A 23926-nucleotide genomic window follows, 5' to 3' on the forward strand; every position below is an offset into this window, starting at 1 on the left:
ATGAGCAGCTCTGAAGGCATTCAGCACAGCCTGCTTGCAAACGTGACACAAGTCAAGATTGACCAGATGAATCTTTTCATAGGGAAGAATTAAAAGTAATCAGAATAGAGACAATTTGAAAAAACGGCAGCGTTTCCATATGGCTGAATGCTGGGGCCTTAAGAAAGGACTGCAGCTTGCCAAGGATGGAAGGAATACTTATTTAAAAACCAAAAGGGGCTCTGCAGGCCTCAAACAGCACGGCTGCTGGTCAGCACACTGCAAACAGCAAACCTGCATCTGAAAACGGAGGCAAGACAGGACCAAGCTGAACTGGTGGCTAATGTCACAGATCTATTACCTTGTTTGCTTCAGTACCAAACTACGTTAACTTCAGCTATTGTGATCCTCGCCATTTCCAGGGCATTAACAACACCTGAAGACCCCTCTGGTGGTTTGCATGAACACAGCTGAAGCTTTCACAGCAGCTGTATTTATCAGCAGTTTGGAAATTAAAATGTTCCCTTTGTTAAGCTTTTAGATCAATATTTCATTAATATTAATGTGAGCCTTCAGAGCTCCCAAGATACTGCTTTAGGATGAGAGCGGTTTAAAACCGGTGCGTAGCTGAGATCAACTTCTATTGTTTTCTCTGCAGTCAAAAGAGCTGGGAGACTTTCATTTATTTTACGCAGAAGCACACACTGGAGCACATCTGACACCACATTTCTCAGTCAGAATACTCCGAAATACACAAGTCAATATTCAGAGAGAACAACGAACCCTTGTCCTCGGTCTCCCTGATGGAGGGATGACAAAAGGACCGTTTCCAATCATGACAACAGCTCATGACAGTCACCTGTGCATACGAGAAGCTAATGGTGAGCTGCTGTTAGACAGGCATTTTAATATCTGTTATAAACCTGGATCCTAACAACTAACTCAGAGCTTAAAGAGAATAACGCTAGGATGGCACTGAATATTGTTTATGAAAATGGAAAGAAGCTGAAGTCATTAGGAATCAACAGGGGACATTTGCTAGAAAGTCATCCCCATGCTGGGCAGTATTTTTGTCTTTGCTTTGCTGTTTCTAGTTGGGTTTTAAATCAAAATTCCCGAGTACCTGCTTCAAAGATGCCCTGAAAAGCTTGAGTAACTCCAGCCACTCACTGGAGCATTTTTGAGGAATAAGTGTCACCAGTAAATGTATCAAAATGGACAGAAATTAAGGCTGGAATATGTTGGTTAACCAGCCTGCAGCTCCAGACTGAAGACTGAGGATATCTTCCACAAATTCTGTATCAGAAAGCGGTAACAGCCTCAGGAGTCCGGCTCGTTCGAGCTTCTGACCTGCAGCCGCACTTCAGCTCTTGCTGTACTTGCATCAGTCCACCTACCTGTGGTCAGGAATTTTCTCTGCCAAGCCAAAGTCTCCCACTATTGCCGAGTACCCGTTCTCATCGTGTTTTATTAAGCAGTTCTGGAAGAAAAAGCAAACAAACAAAGCCAACAGAAGAGTTACTGTCTGGCCATGAAACCTACATACTGTTTGTTTCTCTTTAAACTGGAGCAGGACTACAAGATGTTGTTTGAAGACATTCATCTAGAGAAGCTTTTGTCCGAAAGCAGCCACCCTTTCCCCTGCACAGTCCCATTCCATCAGACTTCAGATGCTGCAAACAGCCTCACACGTGGGTAATAACCCACTTCAAAATGTGCTGAGGAAGCAGGCGGCCACAGGCAGCGCTACCCAGCCAGGATCGAGATGATTTAGCTGCCTTGCTGCTCAAGTATCAATATGTGCTCTTCACTACAACACCTTACGTTTTCCCTTCACAACTGGCCTGTGCCTGACCAGAATACAAGATCAGACTCTAAATGCCCGTGTCTATTTTGCTACATTAACTACTGAAAAGGAGCTTGCTGCTTTGCAGTAATTTTCATCAGAAAATACAAGAAGGGACAAAGTTATATGTGCTTTTAAAGTCTCAAATAAAATTCGATATTCTAGAGTATATCATAAAAGATGATTTAAGGGAAAAGACCAATAGGAAAAAGCCGTCACTCTTTTCAGATGTGCCCTCCAGTGTCAGAGGGAGGGCAGTTTAAGGACACGCACAGATTATTCTGGTCTGGCAGCACCACGTCGCACACTGGGTATGACCGATTCATGTCTGTTATTTATTTACAGCCCTGAGAAACGTGCTGTCACTTTTCCAGTCCCACACCTTTTCCCTCCTCACCAAATGGGTCGATAGCTGACTTCCCTATGGTTTTTCTGTCCTGCAAGACAGGAATTCACTCCTCACCGCGTGCCTTGCTCCTCATCCTTCTGCAGGCAGTGCCAGGCAGTGCCAGGCAGCAAAACCCCTGCAGCACGGGGACCTGCACTCAGCAGCAGGAAACACTTTCCAGCCCGATTGTCCTTGGACGTGAAAAGCCCCTCGCTGACCCCAGAGCATAGCTCGTCTGTGCAATGCAGCTACCAAGAAAAGCGAGCCCCTTGTCTGAAAGATCAAGTTCAGGTCACGGCTGTGTGCGTTATTCAGAGACGACTGTGGCCGAGGCCGTGAAGTGAGCTTTCTCCCTGCCAATTAAAAGGTTGAGCAAGTGACTCCTGCGATGGTGTAAAGCAAACGCACGCTGGGCTCCTGAGATGCAAAGTCCTGCTTGTTTAGCACGACTGCAGTCGAAGAAGTGCAGTTCGCTTGGGCATTCGGAAACATGCACCCAGTTAAGTCAACCACGCTTGCTCAGAGTGGCAAAGCTGCTCAGTGACGGCTTTGGTGCCTTTTCTCAAAGGGCACATTCGTTCATCCCGCCTCTGTTGAGGCATTTGGTCGCTATAAGTGGACTTAAAGCTGAGGAGGATAAAACTTTGCTGAGAAATCTTGCTCAAGTGATTCAGACAAGTGGAATTTCAACACAGAAACAGCCTGTGAGGACACCAGAGATCCTGCAGTGGACAGGAATGCTGACACTCGTTTACACAGCAAAATATCAGGTTATTTTCTGCCATAAAATCCAGCAGTTAACGATGATTCCTAATTCAACATTTACAAGAAAACCAAAACCACAACTCTATGGTTCATAGAAGTAGTTTTAAGACCTGCATTTCCTTCTTCCATTACCTTTGGCTATTTACATGTTGTTCATTTTGAGTAGCAAGACTGCAATGGTTCATTTTACCTTCTGGTTGTGTGGATTAGGGTTATTCTCTAATAACCCCAGTCTCCAAAATTTCAGGGGAACATTTAAATCCAGACCAAGAACTACTTTAAACGTAACTAAAAAGCTGTAGAAGCATTTCTATTGACCTTAAGATCTGCAACAACGTACAGGGCTGTTCTGATGCCCAAGGAGGCTTAAATGCAGCATCAACCTGACAGCCCGTTTCCCCCATTTCTTACCAGTATACAATCACATCCCATTAGACAAACAATGCATCCCAACTGAAGAGGGACAACCTGACCCAGCACCAAGCCCCAGGCAGTGTCAGCTCTCAGGTACAGCACTGAGTTGTTATTCGAGTAGATCAGTCCAAGATAAATCATAAATCAAACCAATAGTGCATCCAATCCAGTGGCCGAGTAATGGTACCTGACAGCGCTGAGCTCCTGCCTGGATGAGCAACGCTGGGCTCCCTTTCAGTGCAGCCTTTTCAGAAACCACCCAGAGCAGCCGCCCCGCTGCTGCGGGGTCCAAGGTCCTGCACAAGGCCATGGGGGAAAGCCTAGGGCCGCATTTCTGCTCTAAAGCCCTGGCCAGCTGCTCTGCTGTGGTGGGCCACACAATGCTCAATAACAAAGAAGGAAGCTAACCTATAATGTCTCTCATTAGGGGAAGTTTGTCTGCATATGAAGAAGTGCCAAGTGTGAATTTAAACTTATTAGGATACGTATTCCAGTATGAGAGTGACTTTTGTATTCACACTTCAATGAGCCGTGGGCAGGTGACCTGCACAGACAGAAAAAGTGACAGTGTCACCACAAATGCTCAGTGTAGCAAAACTGAACTGATTTAATTCAACTGGCAGAAATTCTTATGTAGCTGAGCAGCGATTTCCTGGAACCCAGAAAGGATGGGATCCTATTCCGACCAAAATCAGTAGTAAATCCCTTCTCCATGGATACTAGTGTGGTCAGATGTCACCTCTGAAGTCTGTCCTGCTCCTTCAGGACCAAGTTTTGCAGCTGGCGATGCTTCATTCTGTGCTGAGATTCTCCACGTGTTCAAGGAACCAGCACCACCACCAGTCCTTCTCCACCGCCCCAGTAAAGCCATTGCACGGAACGGCACCAAAGCCACTGCACAGACAGTTTGGTTACCGGGTTTAAGAAGCAACTGAATAAAAGGTGACTAACACAGCCCACAGTTCACATGTGTGTGATAAAAGACATTTCTAAGCACTCACATTCTACTGCCACGATAAATCAAAGGGACAAAGCTTCATTAGAGACTAAAAGGTTGAAAACAGCTTTTAAATTCAAGTCAGAGGGGGCATCTCAGTAGGAAAAGTACAACAGAGCACGCTGCACTGCTTCTACCAGGAAAGTGAGACTTCTCAGACTCTATACGTGCTTTCTGTTTTATAATGTGGTATGAAGAAGTTTCATTAACGGGTTTTGGCACAGAGACACAAGGGGTTCAAACCCCTCTCTGGTGCAAAAAGCCTCTCAGAAACTGCCTACGAGACGAAATGCCAGGCAGCTTTACAACAGGGGCTTGAAGGAAATGCTGTCAATTTACTACTGCACTATTGGTATCAGCGGCAAGGCAGTCAAGCACGATGACCTTCCCCTGCTTTCTCTTTGGACCTCTGCAGACAGGGATGTTCCTGCCTTTGGCAGCTCCCGCCGTCGGAGAGGGCAGTGTCTGACTTCAGCTGGCTTCTCCAGGGGTTTTCCCCCCCAAAACAGGGACCCCATCGGTCCTTCCTGAGGCAGCCTCTGAAGGGAAGCAAGGAGCTCAGTTCACGAGCCCTAAAGAGTTAACGGAGCTGTTTATGCAGAGACAGATGTGAAGGAACATAAAGCCCCCTTTGTGCGTTACAGGGGCTTAACATCTGCTTTGCGCAGCATAATCCTACTACAACGAACGCAATATTCTTCTCTCCCTTTTACACAAACAAAAACGAAAATAGACCCAAGAGTTTCAGAGTTAAAAATAAGTTACTTGGATGAAGAAACGTCATCATTTTATTTTACTGCATGACATACAAGCTAAAACTCCTCGGAGCTTTTATTGCACTCCAGAAAATACAGGAATGCTATTGCAGTGTCATTTGCAACCCTCTGATGGCTGTTACTGAATTAAAACACCTAAAGGCCAACTGAGATGGATCAGCTGGTTTTAAAGTGCCATCCCCTAGGAGAAACACCACTGACAGTTAAATGTACAACAGGAAGTCTACCATATACACTTTAGAAACTAACACCATTATGTGTAAGGGACAGGCTCCAGGGGGTCTCAAAGGACCAGTAAAAGATTAGTATTGACTATCACCAGAAGTAATCATCTCTAACAGCCAATTTTTGCAGTGCAAGCCCTCCCCTGCAGTGCAAAATCTCCAGGCCTAAGCTTGCTCTTGCACAAAGGGCACCTTACAACAGCAGCACCAAGTACGGGACTCGTCAGACAAAGGCTCCGTTCATTACTTGGGGTTTATTTTGCTTTAAACAAGCAAACAGCGCACAAGGTAGGAAGTCAGGGTATGTCACGTTCAAGCCCAAGGGCAGTGAATTTGTTACATCAGATAACCCACAGTAATTGCTTACACGCATGATTCGGTCCCATGGTAACTGCGACTATAGCTCTCCATGAAAGAAGCGACGTGAAAGTGTATGTTGGCAGGAATTCACACACGTGTGTGTGTGTACATGTATCTTTTTATATATATACACACACATATACATTAGAGAGAGATATAGATAGGCCTAGAGATTGGAATTTCCTCACAGGTTTAATCACCAGAGCTCACCATGCTCCCTGAAACCGCTCTCAATCTACTATTGATTCTAAGACCTTGTGTTCAATGGTACATAAATCTGCAAGACCAAAAGGCATTTGTTTGAGGGTTTGCCTGTTTGGTTTTAGTCAAGAGCTTGGGTACTGGGGGTTTTTTTGGGGGTGGAGTTCAGCTAAGACAGCTCAGCTGCTTGGGAGAACAAACCTAGAATATGTGCTGCAAGGGATTTTGAAATACTGAAAATAAAAATATCCTCAAATATACTAGGTTAGGGTCTGACACCCAGATCTGGCATGTTCTCAACTCGCAGCATGTCGAGAACTCTGTAAGATGCACCTTTGGCCACCCCTGCAAGAAGCAGGCTGGGACAAGACATCTGCTGTGTGAGGGACCTGAAAGAGCAGACGTGACAGAGCAGGGGTCCAAGCGAGGGGCTGGCAGGGACCAAGATCAGGGTCTTGAGATGGGGACAGGGGAAAAAACCCACAAAAAACCCAAAGACCATTCAGATGACATAAGAACTGCAAGCACAGCCAACATGTGGTAGTGGTGGTGGGGAAGCAGAGCTAACTTGGCTCAGCAGAACAGGGGAAAGCTAGAAATGGCTCAATGTACTGAAGACAAAAATGCAGAAAGAGCTCGGATAAAGCATCACGCAGGAAGAACTACAGTCAGCAGACAAGGAGATTGAACAGTAAGGTTCAGGGCAGGAACTGGGAGCAAAAAGAAGAGGAAAAGCCTTGGAACAAGGATGCAAAGCTTGTCTGGAGACTGGTATTGCACACTAGCAGAGAGGATTGGACAGAGCAGGGATGCTCAGCCATGGAAGGATGGGCAGACTCCTAGACGTTCACTTCTCACTGCCAAGGGGTCTCTCTGGTGCCTCTGTCTATTCCTGCTCCATAGCAAAATCAATGTACATTAGTAATACTAATTCACAGTAGTGCCGAACACTAAACATTTAATCTATCAGTTACTGTATTCACTAAAGCAGCAGATACATCTGCCATGAATCTCGAGCTTCTAACCCTGCAAATGAAGTGCGTAATGCCACTGGGTTTTGTCCTTATTTTGTTTTAAATTGGTAGGAACTTGCCCACAACAGACACTGTATCAAGAAATGAACACTGCACAAAAGACAGTGTGTAAAACTTCCTGTGAGGACGCTCATTCTTTGCCTTAGGCATCCACATGAAGGTGAAGTCTTTCACTACACATCCACATGGACAGATCTCCAGCTGCACCCATGTCTTGTTGAATGCAGTGGATTCACACTGACAGGGAACTGGAGCTGTGCATACAACACTTGCACTGCTGTTTGCATGACTCTGGCCACTCTTGCCACAGAAGCAGTAGGGTGTAAAAAAGGCTGGGAAGAGATGGAAAAGAAAGGCTGGGCTGGATGTGACGCTCCTCTGTCATGTGGCTGAGACCACTGAAACGTTGCCCCAGGATCTGGATTCTGGCCTCCCTCAGCATCACAGGAGGATTCCGGGGCAAGGAAGAAAATTTAACAAAATCCTTCTGAGATTGCTGCTAATCTTGTGCTTTTTCTGCCTCCAGGGGTCAAGCCTGCCTATTTTGTAAGTGCTGCATGCTTCCAACTGTCCCTGAGGTCAGTGAGCGTATTGCCTTGAAGTTAAATGTGTGTCAAGTGCCAAATATTCCAAACTGTCTTAAAACACATACCAAATATTCACCAAAACTCTTGCTTTTAGCCTGTCCTGGTAAGACTGAGTTTATTTATCTCCCTCATCTCAGAGGCTGTAAAAGTAAATGCACTGATGCAGGGCAGTCACTGGTGCAAACTGCCAAAGAGATCGATAGTGCAGGGTTGACTGCAGCGCAAACACCGTGTAAACAAGGTGTTGGAGGAACTCAGCCGTAGTAAGATGTCTTCTGAGGGGTGAGTACAGAAGGATTTTGCTGTATTCCTTCTGCAGGCTGGACACTTACCTGTGCCCTCCCAAACACAGTTATGTTACCTGTAGGTAGCAACAGACAGAATGTTGCAGAAACAAGGCAGATTAAGAACAACTGTATCACATCCACTGGTTCCTACTGAAACACTTCCCATGTTTCGCACTGTGATTGCGGTGCTGCCTATGACTGAGGCTGTCAGAGTTAACATTCATAAACAGAAAGTCCTCATGATTCCGGAATCCAATTTCTCCTTGTGCACATTACAGTGAGCCCCAAATCAAACACAATGCAGAGCCTGCAGTGATAGGGGTCGGGTACAGGGAACGAGCCAGCTGGGCTGGTTGTCATAACCCGGCTATGGCTGAGCGCCTGATTTCTGTATGACAAGTCCAAAGTGAGGACACCAGCACACGCACTGGTTTACAGGATGCACACCCACTGCAAACAGCCGATGTGACCGGTGGGCTCCTGGCAGACCGAGGTTCGGCTGTTGGTGCTGGTCAGGGCAGATCAGCCCGAGCAGCCGCAGCAGCCCCAGCACCGAGCCGCTGGTGGCAGGGGCAGGGAGCAGCTGTGTGAGCAGCGGCTCCTCCACCCGGCGCTGCCGCTCCCGCTGACAGAAGGGCAGCAGGAAGGGCACCAGTGGGATGTCAGGGCTGACATCCCCCGTGGGCTGCCACATCGACTGTCATGACCTACATGTACACAGCTCTGCCGCGCTTCCCTCTGGCTTCCTGCAGTATCACTGCTGCTCTGCTGCTCTGCACGCGGTGCAGTTAGGAAGAAAGGGAGCTCTGCTGTACACTAAGTGTCAAAACCACAGATTTTTCAATCCTAGATTGGTGAAGAACAGTGGCTTTTCATAGACATGTTCTGATGGTAGCAGTGTAAGACAACACTGCTGCCACAACTGACAGAATGAACTTGATGCATTCATGCATCTGCTCCAGGAATGAGAGACTTGCCAGAAACACAAGAAGAAAGGCAGAAACACAGGTCTAAATTAATCCCAAGTCATTTTGATAGTAAGATTTCTATTAGAGGGATAATTTGCAGTGGGCTGGTAAGTGTAACAGGTAATGCATGGAGTCATTCCTGCAGAGAAAGGCACAGTTTTGTAAGAACAAAGACAGCTCACCCCACCACCGCTGCAAACCTGGTAAAATACACAGCATCGCCTCCAGCAGCAGCCAAAAGCCACGCTCAGCTAAGAACTGCAGTGGCTGCTTTTTGCTATGGTTATGATCTGGATTCTTTTTCTTTGAAATGATGTGACTTGTTTAGAACTCGGCCAGCAGGGCAAACGTTTGCCCAGACTTAATAATAATACATTGATAAAATTCACAAGGACACGGGTGCTTAAGGCCAGGGGTTTAATCTACTTCCTTTCCCAAACAGAACAAACAAGTGCATGCATCACCTCAAAAAAAATATAACAAATTAAGTTAAAAAACCCAAGAAACTGGAAAATACAGAATACAGCTAATGACCTTCACTTTTATCCTGACAGCTTCCTGTTTGACGCACACGGATCCTACACCATTAATACTACGAACCATTCAAACACAGCACAACTACCAGTAAATTCTTCAGGCTGGGCTGGTTTGCTGTTGGGGTGTTTTTGCTGGTTTTTGGAATAACCCTCACTACTTCCCATGGCCACCGATGAGCTGCTCTCGCAGGGAAACCGCACGCTCCTCCCAGCGGGTGCGTTTTCGGGACAGTCACCATTGGACAACAGAGCCCATTGAGGCACTGGCAGGAACACAACAATGAGGCAGAGCTGGGAACAAAGGCACTCGCACACGGGCTCAGGAAATGTTTTGTCATGGCTGGCCATTGCAGTTCGTGTCTGTGATAAATGCTGCAGGCGCTAAGTTCGCCTCAGTTACTTTGGTTCCCCACTCTTAAATGTGATAAAATACATCCTGAAGGAGAAATTTAAAATAAAAGGGAGGTGGAGGAGATCACTAAATGATCATTTCAGGTATTTTCACACATCTCTTACCTGCACACCGCGAGGTGACTGAAATGGAGCTTTCCGAGCGTATCATGTCAGAGTGACAGGACTCCAAGCCCAGGCATTTCTCATAAATCTGATACTGTTCCTTGAAGGATTCGGCACCTTTCACTTGAAAGGGCACCCAGAGTATTTTCTGACTTCACTGAAATACTTCCTTCACCTACCAGTTGGACTGTTTTTCCCCCGTGGCTAAAGCACATTCTCCCTCAGTTTAACAGTGCGCTGAAGGAGCTCTAGAGAAAACTAAAGCTGGACGGAGGACCAGCAGTCACCTGCATTTGCACACACACTGCGCTGTATTTTTATCTTTAAAAGCTGCTTCTGATCTTAAAAAGTAGCTCCTTTTAGGCTAAGATAACATTCTTCTGGATGCTTTTGACTGAAGTGATGTTATGAACAGTTTTGGAGTACTTTCCTGTTGCGAGTCCCCAGCGAGCTTAAACGAGCTCATTAGCTCCAGACAACAGGACAGCCAGGACAGCAAAGCCCCCAGCACAGCCTGCAACGGGTGGCAAAACCCAGTGTGCGCACTGGGACAAGCTGTTCACAGAGCTCAGTGCTCCTAGGTCAGTGTTTCTGGCTTGAGTTAGCCAGCTACTCCAACAACTGCATTCACACGAGTTGTCACCAAAGCAATTCAAACAGATCCATGCTCATTGAAACCTCTGCTACTGGAACATCGTCCTGGAGGAAATTCTGGAATTGAGAAGTTTTAGGTAAACTGTTTTGATCTTCCTGACTTGAGAAATGAAAGGAATACAAACCAGGATTGCAGGCAACCCTTAATGCTCAATAAGTAATGAAAGGTTACTCTTCCTACTGAAGATTTGTGAAATACACGGGGAAACAAAAGCAAGGAGGAGATTTTAAAGCACATTTGTACTATTCTCCTCAATTTGGTGTTTTTATATTATTGATCTGTTTCAAACATTAGATATTTATACCTAATTATCCAGGGATTTAAATTACTGAACCGTAATTCAGAACTAAAAGTCTCTGCAGCTGCTTTCTGAGAAATCCTAATCTGAACTCATCTAAGGAATGACCTTCTTTCAGGACAGTTATCACTCCAGGTCCTGTACAAACTATCAACATGTTTTGAGGAAAGTTTTAATCCTATAAATTGTATTTCCATTTGCTTCTCAGAATGTCTTAGATCACAGCCTTTATAACAGCAGTTCTCTGCTGGAAGGAGGAGAAAGAACCAAGCAAGCAGTTACAGGAAGTACCTCATTAAAAAGTTCCCTTAAGTTTATAAATGGTACCTTGGATGTAAGGTCTCGGTGGAAAATGCCTTTATAGTGGAGATAACTGATTCCCATGGCAATGTCGTACGCCAGCTTCACCCTCACCGTCCAGGGCAGATGCTGGTTACTGTCCAGTAGCTGCTCCAGGTTACCGTAGTTGATGTACTGAAAAGGGAAAACATTTGTCATTAATTACTGACTTCATACATTGCCATATATTGAATTTAAAATTCATCGTTACAGCAGCGTCCTTGGCTCAGCCACGCATTACAAACTTCTTTCCTTAAGGGCTAGGCAGGCACAAAGGGTGCAGATCAAGAGGGGCTGAAAATGTCTCCTCGCCCACCTGCACCAATGCATTGACTCCGTGGTATTTAAATACTGGTGTTTAAATAGACCCTTCAGAAACATCTACAGTATCATATCACCCTCTCATTTCAGTGTGAGGAAAATAAGGGCAAAAAGGATGAAGAGCTGGCTCTCATACAGGGCAAGTCAGAGCGAGGGTTAAGTACCCAAGTGTGGGTCATGGAGCCTGATCAAGTTCCCAAACTGAAGCTGCAAGGAAAAATATTACGACGTCGTTATTATGATTACATTGCTGTAAGTTATGTTTCTTCCCACTGCTGTATCTGCGAGTCCTAATCAGCAACCTGATTCCACTGTTCTCAGCTCTAAAACAGCCCCCTCAGATGGCAGCCCTGGTGAAAAGGGGCCTACAGTAAGTACACAGTAAATGCTACAAGAGACAGTGAAACACAAGCAGAGCAGAAAGGGTCATCTGCTCCGAGCACTGACACCGCAGCAGGGTACCCCAACTCTGCTCCCCTGTGCCAGGCAGCTCCCCAACTCTTCTTCAAGAGGCTCTGCACTTGCCCGTGTCATTTACCCAGACAAGACGTGTGTCACTATTATCACATTAAAATTAAATTCCTAATTGCAGCTCTTGTCATGTCAGAAACTTTGAACCTGCTTATAGTTTTGGGGGCTTCTTTGTGCCTTGAAGCCTGAGGCCCAAGGCAACATCGAACACAGACCATGCAGTGTGGATGCAGCCGATCTCCTCAGACCACGCACACAAGCCAGACTCTACTACAGCAGAGTCTCTGCTCTGCTCACAGTCCAGAGTCACAGCTCACCTCCTGGATAGTCTACAAAAAACCAGCTTCTTCCGTACAGTCAGGGCTTGTCTTTTCCTGAGCTAACCAGGGAAATGTGAAAACCTCTCTGCAGATACACAAGTTCCACAGGTTATTATTAATGAGGTTCCTTGTGTATCTGCTGAAAAGGGTTTTCAAGTTCCACAGGTTATTATTAATGAGGTTCCTTACTCACAGGTTACTAGAAATGGTTAATGTATTAAAAGCTTGCCAGGACAGGGCACCACAAAGCAGCGTGGGGCTCCACAGCTCCCCTCAGCTCCCTGCACATCCCACACCCCAGCCCAAGCACAGCAGCACATTTCACTGCCAGTCCAGGACACGGCCCCTCTCTCTCCAAGAGGCTCTGGTGACTACTGGAGAACGGCAGCACACAGACACCATGGGCACAAAGCATCCTCAGCCTCAACAATTGCTTTTCTCCTTTTAAATACAAACCTGGGCCTGATGACCATGCTGTGCATCCACCTTTTGTCCCTGAGCAACAAGCGAGGCCAAGGGTGAGCACGAGAGTCACGTCTTTGCACTCAAATGTTCTTCAAAAGATGATTTATCAGCTCTAACCCGAGCCAGATTTGAGCTATCAACTCCCTGTCATGGGAAATGAGGCAATCCCACTACAGGTGCCTGGGTCTAAGAAATGCTCCAATATTTAGTAATTACATTCTTGTGACTACTTCAAGATGCTGTTTCGTATCTTTTTGCTCCAATATTTAGTAATTACGTTCTTCTGACTACTTCAAGATGCTGTTTCGTATCTTTTGCATTATTCTAACAGCAGGAGAAAGAGTGCAGTGATATGCAGGAAAGGATTTCAAAACAAGATACATAGAAACAGAGTGTTTCCTTAGACTATTTGTATACCAAACAGGCAGAAATATATTTGTGTTTTACAATTAGGCAAGGAAAGCTCTTGACCTCTGAAGAGTGTTCTGACCGACGTTTCAAAATGCACTGTTCTGTTCTTTAGTATCATTTTCTATCAAACTATTTTGTGCTGAAGTCCAGATAATTTAACTGCTGATAAATGCGTGCTTAGCGCGTATCATTCTCCAAAATAAAATACCTGCTGGCCCCGCTCCCAAAACGAAGGCAAACAAGACTACGCACAGCAATGATAAAAATCTGTGGTTCGGGCTGCGGCAGCCCGGGCACTGCTGGTGGGGAAGGGACTTGATCAGATGATGCCATTGGAAACCAGAACTTGCAGGCTGGTGCAGGCTGGAGATCCAAACCGAGCCGTCCCTGCGCGAGGGGTTCATGTGTCAGCAAAGCACAGCAGCTCTGGGACAGGTCAGAGGCTACGCGATCTCCATCCTTGGAGGTTTTCGGCACCAGCCTGGCTCAATGCTGGAAACAATGCTGCTTTCAGCTCTTCCAGCTTTGATCTTTCTTTCTCATTGCTTTTATCTGAGCCCCAAAGGGAGCTAGATGGCCTTACAGAGCACTCAAGAAAAAAAAACAACTCAATATAATTCTGTTTTTTTTAAATAAATCACAAGTTGCTAGCACGCTTAAGGAATAATGGTGAATAAGATCTCTACATTAACTTGTTTTATATTCACAGCCTACTTGAAACAGCGTGAGCAGCTGTGCAAATCAGCACAGTATTGACCAACCGGAACAGAAGGCACTAAAGCACTCGGCTCATATGCATTTATAAAGTGGCACTTGCCAATTATCCCAAACCACTTCACCTTTCTGACTGGGCAGTAACAGACTGCCCGTGTAGCACTGCCATGCTAGGGTTGTGCCATATTGTGACAGCAATTGCTCCAGAAATGCTAATAAATGAAACAAGCAACCCCAGTTTGTGTGTATTGACACACACACTGAAATGTGGCAACAGCCACATACCTTGAGCATCCTCATGCCTTCGTTTTCAATAGTCACCTACAGATTTGAAGGTGTATCTATCTCCCCAGCATCCTCCAGCCAGACTGGCTTGTGGGGTCATTCAACCACCTGAACTGCAAGCACTGGATTGTGCAGGACAATTGGCGCACACAGAGGACACAGCACGCAGGAGCTGCAAGAGCAACCCTCAAACCTGACTCCAGCGCATCCATGAACCCCACCAGGTCTCCTATCCAAAACCACCACTTGGCAACTGCTCAGACCCCATTTATTATAGGTGTGAGTCCTGGTTTTGGCTCTCATTTCTAGTGTACCTCTATGCGGCACAGCAGGGTCATCATCAAGTGCATAACAGATTTTCCTACAGACATGCTTCAGACTCTAGCTGATCTCGGACTTTAGCTGGCCAGCAGGTAATGCTTGCATGCAGAGCTCTGAACTGTCCCCAGGGCAAGCAGCACAGAGGCAGTGCTCCCTCAGTGTCACATCAGCAATCCAAATCTTCCGGTCGTTCAGGCCGACGATGCAGACAGCCAGGCTGATGGCCTGCTTGTTTCCAGAGCCCTCCAACAGTGCCTTTTCTGAACAGACAAAATCATTATTGCCCAATTTCCTAAATTATTGTTTCCTAATTGCCAATGCAACTGAAACAAAAACACTTGTTCTCAATCTCTTACCAGCGCGAACCAGCTCCATGCGGTAAGAACATCCTAAAGGACAGTGAGTGCACCTCTCCCAGAGAGAATACTGGGTTTTATTTTGTCCCTGAAGCATCTCGGTGCTGGCACAGTAAGGCTGCAGTGCGCCCCATCTGAAAGCACTGCTATCCTACAACAGCCACTGTGTCAGCGTGCAAGCAATGGGAGCAGAGACCCGATCGGGCTGTGACAACGAAAGCAAAGGACACTGCATTTCATACAGAGACCCCGCAGCTCAATGGAGCAGTGTTCAGGCCTTTTTCAACTGGGTATCATCAGGTTGCAGCGACACAGCAACCCATTCTTCCTCCTGCTACCTTTTTGTCAGGTAACAGGACCCCAGCAGCCAGTCTATTACCTCTGCTTGCTAGAGGCAGAAGTAACTGCTTTAGGTTGTTGATATTTGCATTTACTGCAATGCAACACAGCAAACTGACTGTTTTGGCTGACAAAAATATTATTTTCCTTTGGATTTATCCATGGTAAGAGCTCGTGCTTTGGTTGCTAGAACGAAGGCTTAACAAACCTGCATTTGTGACACCTCCTGAGCCTTATGAGGAAGGGGGGCAGTAGCTGCTTTGAAGGACAAGGCACCCAGAAGCTCAGACAAGCGTAGGTGCTCTCTGGATGAAAAAAGAGCCTTGAAGAGGCTTCTGATGGTACAGCTTAACGTTAGGAAATGCAAAAGCAGCAGTGGGTAACCCTTTCCCACACAGCAGTCAGGGCACAGGGAAACGGGGTATTTTAACTTCAGAACAGGGTAAGAGGACTGCTTCCTTGGAAGACACTTGCAGCCACATTATCAGCACGTTAAATGAGGAATGGGATGAAATTCAGCCTATGATGGTACTTACACATAGCATTACCTGCTTCATTGCAAGAGATCAACACTGAACTTCAGCTTCAAAATCCAAATTCAAGGTTTGAACACAGTAATGGGAGAACTAGAAGGTTTTTTTAAAAGCTGCATCGGATTCACGTCGTTTCAGCAGTTACTGCTCAAAAACAAGGCCTCCAAACATTGCCAAGGCTGAGGGGGAAGAACTGCAAAGAGTTTTCAATGCTACTTTGAAAACCAATGCTATTTTAATACCTAGGTCTAATATAAATAAGCCACCAGATACTGCACAGGAAAGCCAGAAAAAAGTTGGCCTGCTGTTTACTCAGCTCTAAATGTCACTTGCCATTTAAAAAAGCAACAAATAACCACAAAACACCCCTACATGGTAGCCCAAATGTTGCCAAAGGCAGCGAGTGGTTAAGAAAAGTAGGTGTGGAGAGCACATGTAAGATGAGAGAATACACAAGGGAAGTCAAGAAGAGGAGCTCTGGAGACCCAGAGCACCACCAGACAAACACTGGATCACACAAATGAAGAGACTGGAGGAGCCCAATGAAGGAAGCAGAGAAGCAGGAGAAAGAGAAGCCAGAATGGTGGCTGGAGCACCTTCAGTGTGCAGAGGCAAGAGGTGTCAGAGCAAAAGCTGCACACTTGGACTCCAAAGGGAGACTTGGAAAGCAAAATTACATTGCAGACACGAGCAGCAAATGCACTGAAGCAGTGTCCAAAGAGAGAACTCACATATTTCTATCCTTTCTAATGTAAGATGAGTCTTGTGCCAAAAAATACCCAAAAAACCCAAATTAAACCACCCACGTTTTCAAGGAGGATCCATCCCAGTCCTCAGTTCTCCTATGTCTAACACTCATCCGTCACACCGGCACTCGAAGTGGCTCCTTGGCAGGTTTCTGGCTGCCAGACAAGTCACTGCACCCTTCTGCCACAACCAGGACTGGCTGCAGTGGGAGCGCTGGAAACTTCCTCCTTTCCCCCAGCTGCTTTCATTACCTTCAGCGGTGCAGAACTGGACAGGAAGGACAGCATCAGTACGTTCAAAACTACAATAGGAGATACTACAGCCTGATGCACTAAGACTACCAGACTAAACTGAATGGGTTTTGAAGTTAGGCCATAGACCTCCACTTGGTAAAAAAAGAGTTTAAAACTCTACAAAACACCTCTGAGCAGCAACCCTTCATTTCCATTAAATATCTAACACGTTGATTGCACCAACCAAAACAAATTAAACAACAAAACAGAACAAGGTGGATGTTTAATCTGAGCTGCACAAGTGTATTTTTGGACAGCAGATGAACTCATGTTGCCAGGGAGAAAACCACAAGTACGGAAAGAGTCAGAAGGGGCAAGTGAAGCGAGCACATTTCAGAACAAAACTCCAACTTGTTCTGGAGAGGCAGAAAGGCTCAAGGGGTAGGAAAACAGCCTGAGCGAAAGGAGAGAAGAAAAGCCAAAAGCTCTCCTCCAAAGGCCACTTCTCCACTTCTCCACTTCACAGAGGAGAGGGCGAGCTTCCTCATCACGCAACCGCCGTGGCCTGGGTACTCATCAGAACTCGCACCCAAAGCCAAAAACCACCCCAGACCCACGAGCCCTGGTTCTTCTTCCATGGCCCCTGTGGCACTGGTGACTCCTGGCTCCTCCTCCTGCAAAGGCCTGTACAGGCACGGCTTGTTTTCTAAGGGCAGGCAGGAATGAACGTGTGCTGAGGAAGGAGCTGCAGTGAAAACCATCGGTTGCATTCCAAACATGAGTGCTGGCGTGGAAAAGAACATGGCAGGGTTTGTCTTTAATTCTCTCCATCCAACAGCTCCTATGGTCAGCACAATGAATTCATCCCTTTCCTGTCACTCCATTCAATCCAAATGTAATGTTTGCTCCCCTGCTGCTAGAAGCAGATCACTGTAAATAAGGCTTCAGCCACAGGCACATAGCAGCACCACATCTTGCAACCCATACACATGAAGTAAGGTTCACGAATATTCACTTACTCACACTCAGGATTGTAATACTCCAGGAAATAAGCTTATTTTGTTGGAACCGGAAAACACTCCCAGTGTATCTATACAAACTGCCCTTGATAACATTTTTTCCTGTGATTATATTAGTGGAAAAAACCAGAAAGCAAAGAAGACCTAACAAAACCCCTGCATTTACAATCTGAAGTCACAACCAGTTGGCTTCTAAGCAGCGCCTGGTTTCAGTGCAGAGAAGAATCTGGGCTATGGCAAGTGGCAATGGCATAAATGAGCACACAGGGACAGAAACACCTTGGTGCTGACACAGGCAGGAGAAACAGCATCTCCACAGTAACACAGCAGAAGGCTCCGTCCATAGCGACAGCGTCTGCAGCACACGCTCGGTTCTGCCCAGGAGCAGCCCCTGACAAGGAGTCTCTTCTTTAAATGAGGTCTTTCTCACCTTCCCCACACAGACACCAGCAGTCGCAGCCCACAGAGGATATGCTGCAAGATTCCAAATCATTCACCTGTCTGCTTCCTCTTTTGAAGGCTGTAAAACAGCTACAAGGATCTCCTGAGTGCACAAGTTACAGCACACAAATAGCTCTCATGCTACCAACCTTGCTTAAATTCTGCACGAGGAGCGTTGGGTTTGAGCTGTTTCATGGTGCTCTGCCAAGCCTCCACACTCCAGCCATGCCTCAGTGCCCATTTACACCTGAGGATGCTCAGTGCTTCAGTAGCAGTTACAGAATGCACCAAGATCCCCCATTAAACAGTATTTTGTTTTAAAGCAAACATTAAAGGGATTTTCTTGTACAACGCAGTTTCTGAATGGTCTGGATGGCTGGTGAGTAAAGTGAAAGGAGGAAGTGAAACCACTCAGCACTTGTTAATTCAAGAGTTTCCTGGGGTCCAAGGTGGAGGGGTGGGAAGGAAGAGAAAGCTCTACAAACAAACTGAATTTACTGGAAAATACACGAGAAAAAAATTCCCAGACACAAAGTTAAAGGGCCAGCACCACAGTGTCCGTTTGGGCTGCATCTCTTCACACACACTGGTCGCAGGAAAATCCAGTCCTCGAGGCAGTATTGAGTTCTCACCTGCTTGAGACGATGGCAAATGGTCCAGCAGGCTCAGAATGCGTGAAATCAGGGATGCTAAAAATCTGCTCCCAAAACCCCCCCCACACACATGGCACAGAAAGGAGGAGTGAGATGATGGAGCTTGCTGGTTACAGCTCACCCTCTATCTGCTTCTTATCTCCCTTCTTCTATCCCTGAGCCACTCTGATGACGAAGAGGTTTCCAGCAGCAAGGTATTCAGCACGCTTTCCTCAGAACACAACCTATTCAGATGCATCTATCTCAATTAAAACAATAAATTAAAAAAGGCTCCCTGTGCACTATTACAGGCTCTGAAGTGATGAGACAAGTCAGTCATCTTCCCACAAGGGGGGGGAAGAATATATCTAACATACAGCCTGTGCAGCCAAGATTAGATACATGAAGTTTAAAAAAAAGAAAGGAGGAGAAAAGGAGGCTTAACCATGATCTCTTCAGCTCCTGCACAGGCATTTAAGGAGAAGACTGGAATCCAAACATCTCGAAGTTGGTAAAGGGGACACTTTCTCTCTCGAGCTGTCCCCAGGGGGTTTCATTTACCTGCTCTTACTGCAGCTTTTTGGGAATCAATTCCACCTTCTTGTAAAGAAAGGACCCCCTCGAACCTCTCTGATTCATTGCTCCAACTCTGCACATATACACAACAGGAAATCACTCTGAAAAGATGCATTTGGGGGGAACTGGTCAAGCTGCATCGGGCACACAGCCACAGGAAAACACACAAGTCCAGTCATTAAAGCTCCCTCCTGTCCTCAGAACAAGTGTTACAACCAGACACAGCAGCATTTCACTCGCTATCAAACTAAAGCTATGCCACGGGGCCTCCTGCGTTCTGTGGCGCTGACCTGGTATAACCAACCCAACAACTAAGGTAAAATAGCCTCTGTTGTTTAGTGTTTCTGGAAACCCTCGGACTTTGAGCACTGCAATCAGACAAGATGGTTTGTGAAAAAGTAAACAGCCATCAGATGTAGGGAACTGAAAGATCTGAGTTCAGTAAGGTCCTTTCCAGGCTTTCCAAGAACCTGATTTTTGATGTGGTGAACTCAAAATGGCAAAGCTACGAATCAGACGTAGCTGAAACTCCTGGGGAGGCCAGTACTGGTTTTGCTGGAGAAAGAACTGAAGGGTCAGGAACACCACACACACCACAACACCAGGAGGCACGAGGATGAACTGGGGATGGGATTTCAACCAGAACACTGAATTCCCTGCCTCCTGGCCCTGAACGGCAGGCCCCCTTGCGTGAGCGTAAATGGCATGAGCAGCACATCAGGCTGTGCCTGGGACTGAAGTCTTCTTTTCCTTTTAACCAATTCACAAAAATATTTGGTTCCTAAGGAAAATAATCCAAACAAAGGGAGGAATATGTACTTTGTCTGAACTGCTGTGAAATAACTTCACTGTCACAGACATAACATTTTTTGTGCTATAAAATAGTTCAGGAAGTCTTAAAGCTTTTTAAACTCCACTTACTTTGAATGGTCTATTTTACTTGTGTCCAGTGCTGGGCCCTCAGCTCAAGAAGGACAGGAACTGCTGGAAATAGCCCAGCAGGGCCACAAAGTGATGGAGGGAGTGGAGCATCTCCTGCTGAGGAGCGGCTGAGGGAGCTGGGGCTCTGGAGCTTGGAGCAGAGGAGCCTGAGGGGTGCCCTCATTCCTGGGGATCCATTGGGAAAGGGCAGTGTCAGGAGGAAGGAGCCAGGCTCTGCTCTGGGATGGCCAATGCCAGGACAAGGGGCAATGGTCCCAAGCTGGAGCACAGGAGGTTCAAGCTGAAGATGAGGACAAACTTTGTGAGTGTGAGGGTTATGGAGCATGGCCCAGGCTGCCCAGAGAGGTTGTGGAGTGTCCTTGTGTGGAGACACCCAAAGCCCTGGCCGTGTTCCTGTGTGACTGCTCTGGTGATCCTGCTCTGGCAGGGGTTGCACTGGGGGAGCTTTCCAGGGCCCTTCCAGCTCCTCACATGCTGGGATGCTGTGATACTTATTACCTGTACCATGTTTAGATTTAATTTTGCACCCACCGGTGCACACAGATGAGCCAGGTTTACTTCTACCTTTACTCAACCTAACTTAGATCTCCTGTACAAGGTGCAGTGATGGACACCTGAGAACACGACTCTTCAGCTGTTGGAATAACCCAGCATCATCACAGAACCACAGCATCCTTAAGGCTGGAAGAGACCTCTGAGATCACCAAGCTCAGCACAAGTGCCTACAGCATTATTTAAACACAAATGAGATGCCTTGAGCTGATAAACACCACGATGGTGCTCACAACCTTCTAACTCTCACTCAGTCTTCCTAGAGCTGATAATCTAGACTGAAGCATTAAGGGAAATGGGATTTTATTTCTTTTTTCCTCCTTTCTCGTTCACTCTTTGAAAAAAAAAATACGTTTAGGGCAGACACCCCTACCCAAAAGCCAATACAGTTGGTTAGCCCAGCACTTTCCAGTTAATATCACATCAGGACACAGTTGTTTCTAGAGCTGGCCACGCTTCTCAGCAAGGATCAATGCACAGGAATGGGTCTCCTCAATTCTGCAAGTATCAGTCCTGCTAAGCCTTTGATGCGTGGATCTCCGACACTGAGGACAGACGTGCTGTACTCCTCCGAAATGAATGAGCCCACAGGAGAAGAGGACACTGCTTTGGGGAGGAAACAAGACGATGCCTTGAAGAGCACAGAGAAAGGACGAGGTAGAGCCGGTCACAAAGCATCAACCTCCGTTTGCTGAGGGTGCATTCAGGCGTTTTTTGCAGATTAAACCGAGAACCTCAGTGAACTGTCACAGCAAAACTGGAGCTGACAGTCCCCATGGCTGTGAACAGTGCAAAACTGAGACCAAATATGGCTCAAGTGTTGACAAGCACTTCTAAAGTGCTATTCTGAACAAGCAAGAGATGAAGGGAAGTGCCTGCACTGAAACAAGCTTGTGAAAAAATATATAACTGCATCTCAGAACTAGCAGAGATGTACTAGGAACTGGTTTGCAAGCTACACAGGAACAAGAAACAGCACAGGGTCTACATGTGGTCCTGGACAAAGCTATTATTTTAGATAATATACACAAACAAGTACCTGATATTCAAATTTATAGATCTCTTTTAACGTCACAATCTCAGCAAAAGCTAAAAACGATACTTTGGTAGAAGAAATCTGACGCACATCCCAAGGATTATCACTTTAAAGAGTCAGGATCTTTAACGTTTCAAAGAGATCTTGCTAGAGACGTGGTTTGCCATGTTATAAGAACATTTATCTGGAGACATAAACAGAAGCTTCCTCGCTTTTTGGCCCTAAGAAAAGTTGCTGTTCCCTGTGGCTGTTTCCTTGCAGCAAGACAGCCCCTGTTTGTGACAACGGAGGGGATACTTCCAGTTCTTCCTAACACAGCCCTGCCCAATGGAACAAAGCACAGGCAAAGGACTTGTCTTTCTGGACATGTTCAGCTGGTTGGGTTTTTTAACCCTAAGAGACTGAGCCAACATTCACAATGTGCCAATAAGCAGACACACAGTAACAGATATTTGTGTCTTGTAGGTTCACCTTGACTCTGTTCCTCAAAGTAAAAGGTTCTGCAGTCCCATGTATTTTAAAGGAGGATGACAGAACTAACTAGAGATCTCAAAGCATCTATTACCTTGCAACAACTTTTCTGTGGTAAGATGAGTGCCTCTTTCAAGAACAGAAACATAAATCACCATGCAGACAGCGAACAGACACCTTGTGTGACACATCCATTCTATTTTAATGCTGGAAAAGAACCCGTTGCAATGAAGTGGGATGATTTCTCACCTTTACATTCCAGAATAGCCTCATCTTCCCAACACCTGAGTTATTTCCTGCATGGCTTTAAACCCTACTTCTGCTGCCATGAGCCTTACTCTTCTCAGGTCCTACAGTGAACTCAGTACCCAGTCTTTAAGCAGGGGGTACAACTCCTGCCACACCAGAAAAGGTTACCACTGCTCTTCTCTAGAGGTCAAATCCTGGGGTCCAGATAAATGCTTTTCTCTTGACCCCAAAGCAAGTATATGCAGGGCCTGGCTTTTAATGACTCCTGTAAGGGAAAAGCTAATGAAGCCAGCCAACCAAATTAACAGAGGAAGTAACACACGTGTGTGCTGGCCGGACTTCCAGTCCTGCAATGGAAGCAGCAAAAGGGGTAAGAAAATACTAGCAACAGGTACTCTGGTTTTATACCACATACCCATTCCTGGCAGCAAAGCACACCTTCCTGGAATTAAATCTATTGAGTTCTGACACCCAAATCCATGCCGGGGGGGTACACAGTAACCACAGTTCTGCAGAGGACCCTGTGTCTCTGTCACACTTTCCATGAGGCTAAACTTCCACTCGTGGTACCTGGGTTTTCCACCTGCAAAGGCCCAGCTTGGCTCTACACGTGACACTTTCCAGCAGCACTGCACAAACTCCTCTTCCTCCTGCTCCCATGGAAGTACGTAACACAAGGCTGCAGCTCTAACAAACGCCACAAACAATATCTGAACTGAGGACTAAAAGAATAAAGCGTGCAAGTAGGGACTTATTACAGTACTAATCCACAGGTCGTGCTATTCATTGGCTGAGAGATCACAAGGATCACTTTAATCTGCAGAGTTTTACACATACTTGGAGTTCCTGCACAGTCTGAACTGCAGTCCTGCAGCATCCTACAGCTAGAATGCATTTAAAAATGACAGCTCGGCTGCTGAGCCATCTGAAAGACATCCCTTGTCATCACACCATACTCATCTTTTGTCAAGTTGCTTCAAAGCAAATGCCATCTTCTCACAGTGCTCCGTATCCAGACTCATACCTCCACATCCAAGACGTTTAGAATTAACGGGTACATCCCCGGCTGTCAAAGACACCCAGGAGAAAGTGCCCAGCTGCTCACCAGTTCCTCCACAAAGTCACGGACGTTGCTAGTTTTAGTGATAGATGCTGCTTGGGGAAGCTGTGTACCAGGACATTCTCGCTTCAAGAACTTGCTTTCCTTTCCTGGTACGTCACGGATGTTGCTAGTTTTAGTGATGGATGCTGCTTGTGGAAGCTGTGTACCAGGACATTCTCACTTCAAGAACTTGCTTTCCTTTCCTGGTAAAAGGTCGGTT

At 46.3% G+C, this 23926-nt stretch overlaps 1 protein-coding gene across 1 annotated transcript in view; it reads right to left on the reverse strand.

The window, feature by feature from the left end:
- TESK2 (testis-specific kinase 2) overlaps positions 1-23926 on the reverse strand; it is a 64616-nt gene that overhangs the window by 9605 nt on the left and 31085 nt on the right. The window contains exons 4-5 of the mRNA XM_010180045.1: positions 11159-11305; positions 1377-1459 (exon numbers count right to left, since the gene is read on the reverse strand). Coding sequence (XP_010178347.1) covers positions 1377-1459; positions 11159-11305 — 230 coding nt within the window. The remainder of the gene's footprint in view (positions 1-1376; positions 1460-11158; positions 11306-23926) is intronic.

This window comes from Mesitornis unicolor, unplaced genomic scaffold (assembly GCF_000695765.1).
Source record: "Mesitornis unicolor isolate BGI_N332 unplaced genomic scaffold, ASM69576v1 scaffold10292, whole genome shotgun sequence".
In the NCBI taxonomy this organism is placed as follows: domain Eukaryota; kingdom Metazoa; phylum Chordata; class Aves; order Mesitornithiformes; family Mesitornithidae; genus Mesitornis; species Mesitornis unicolor.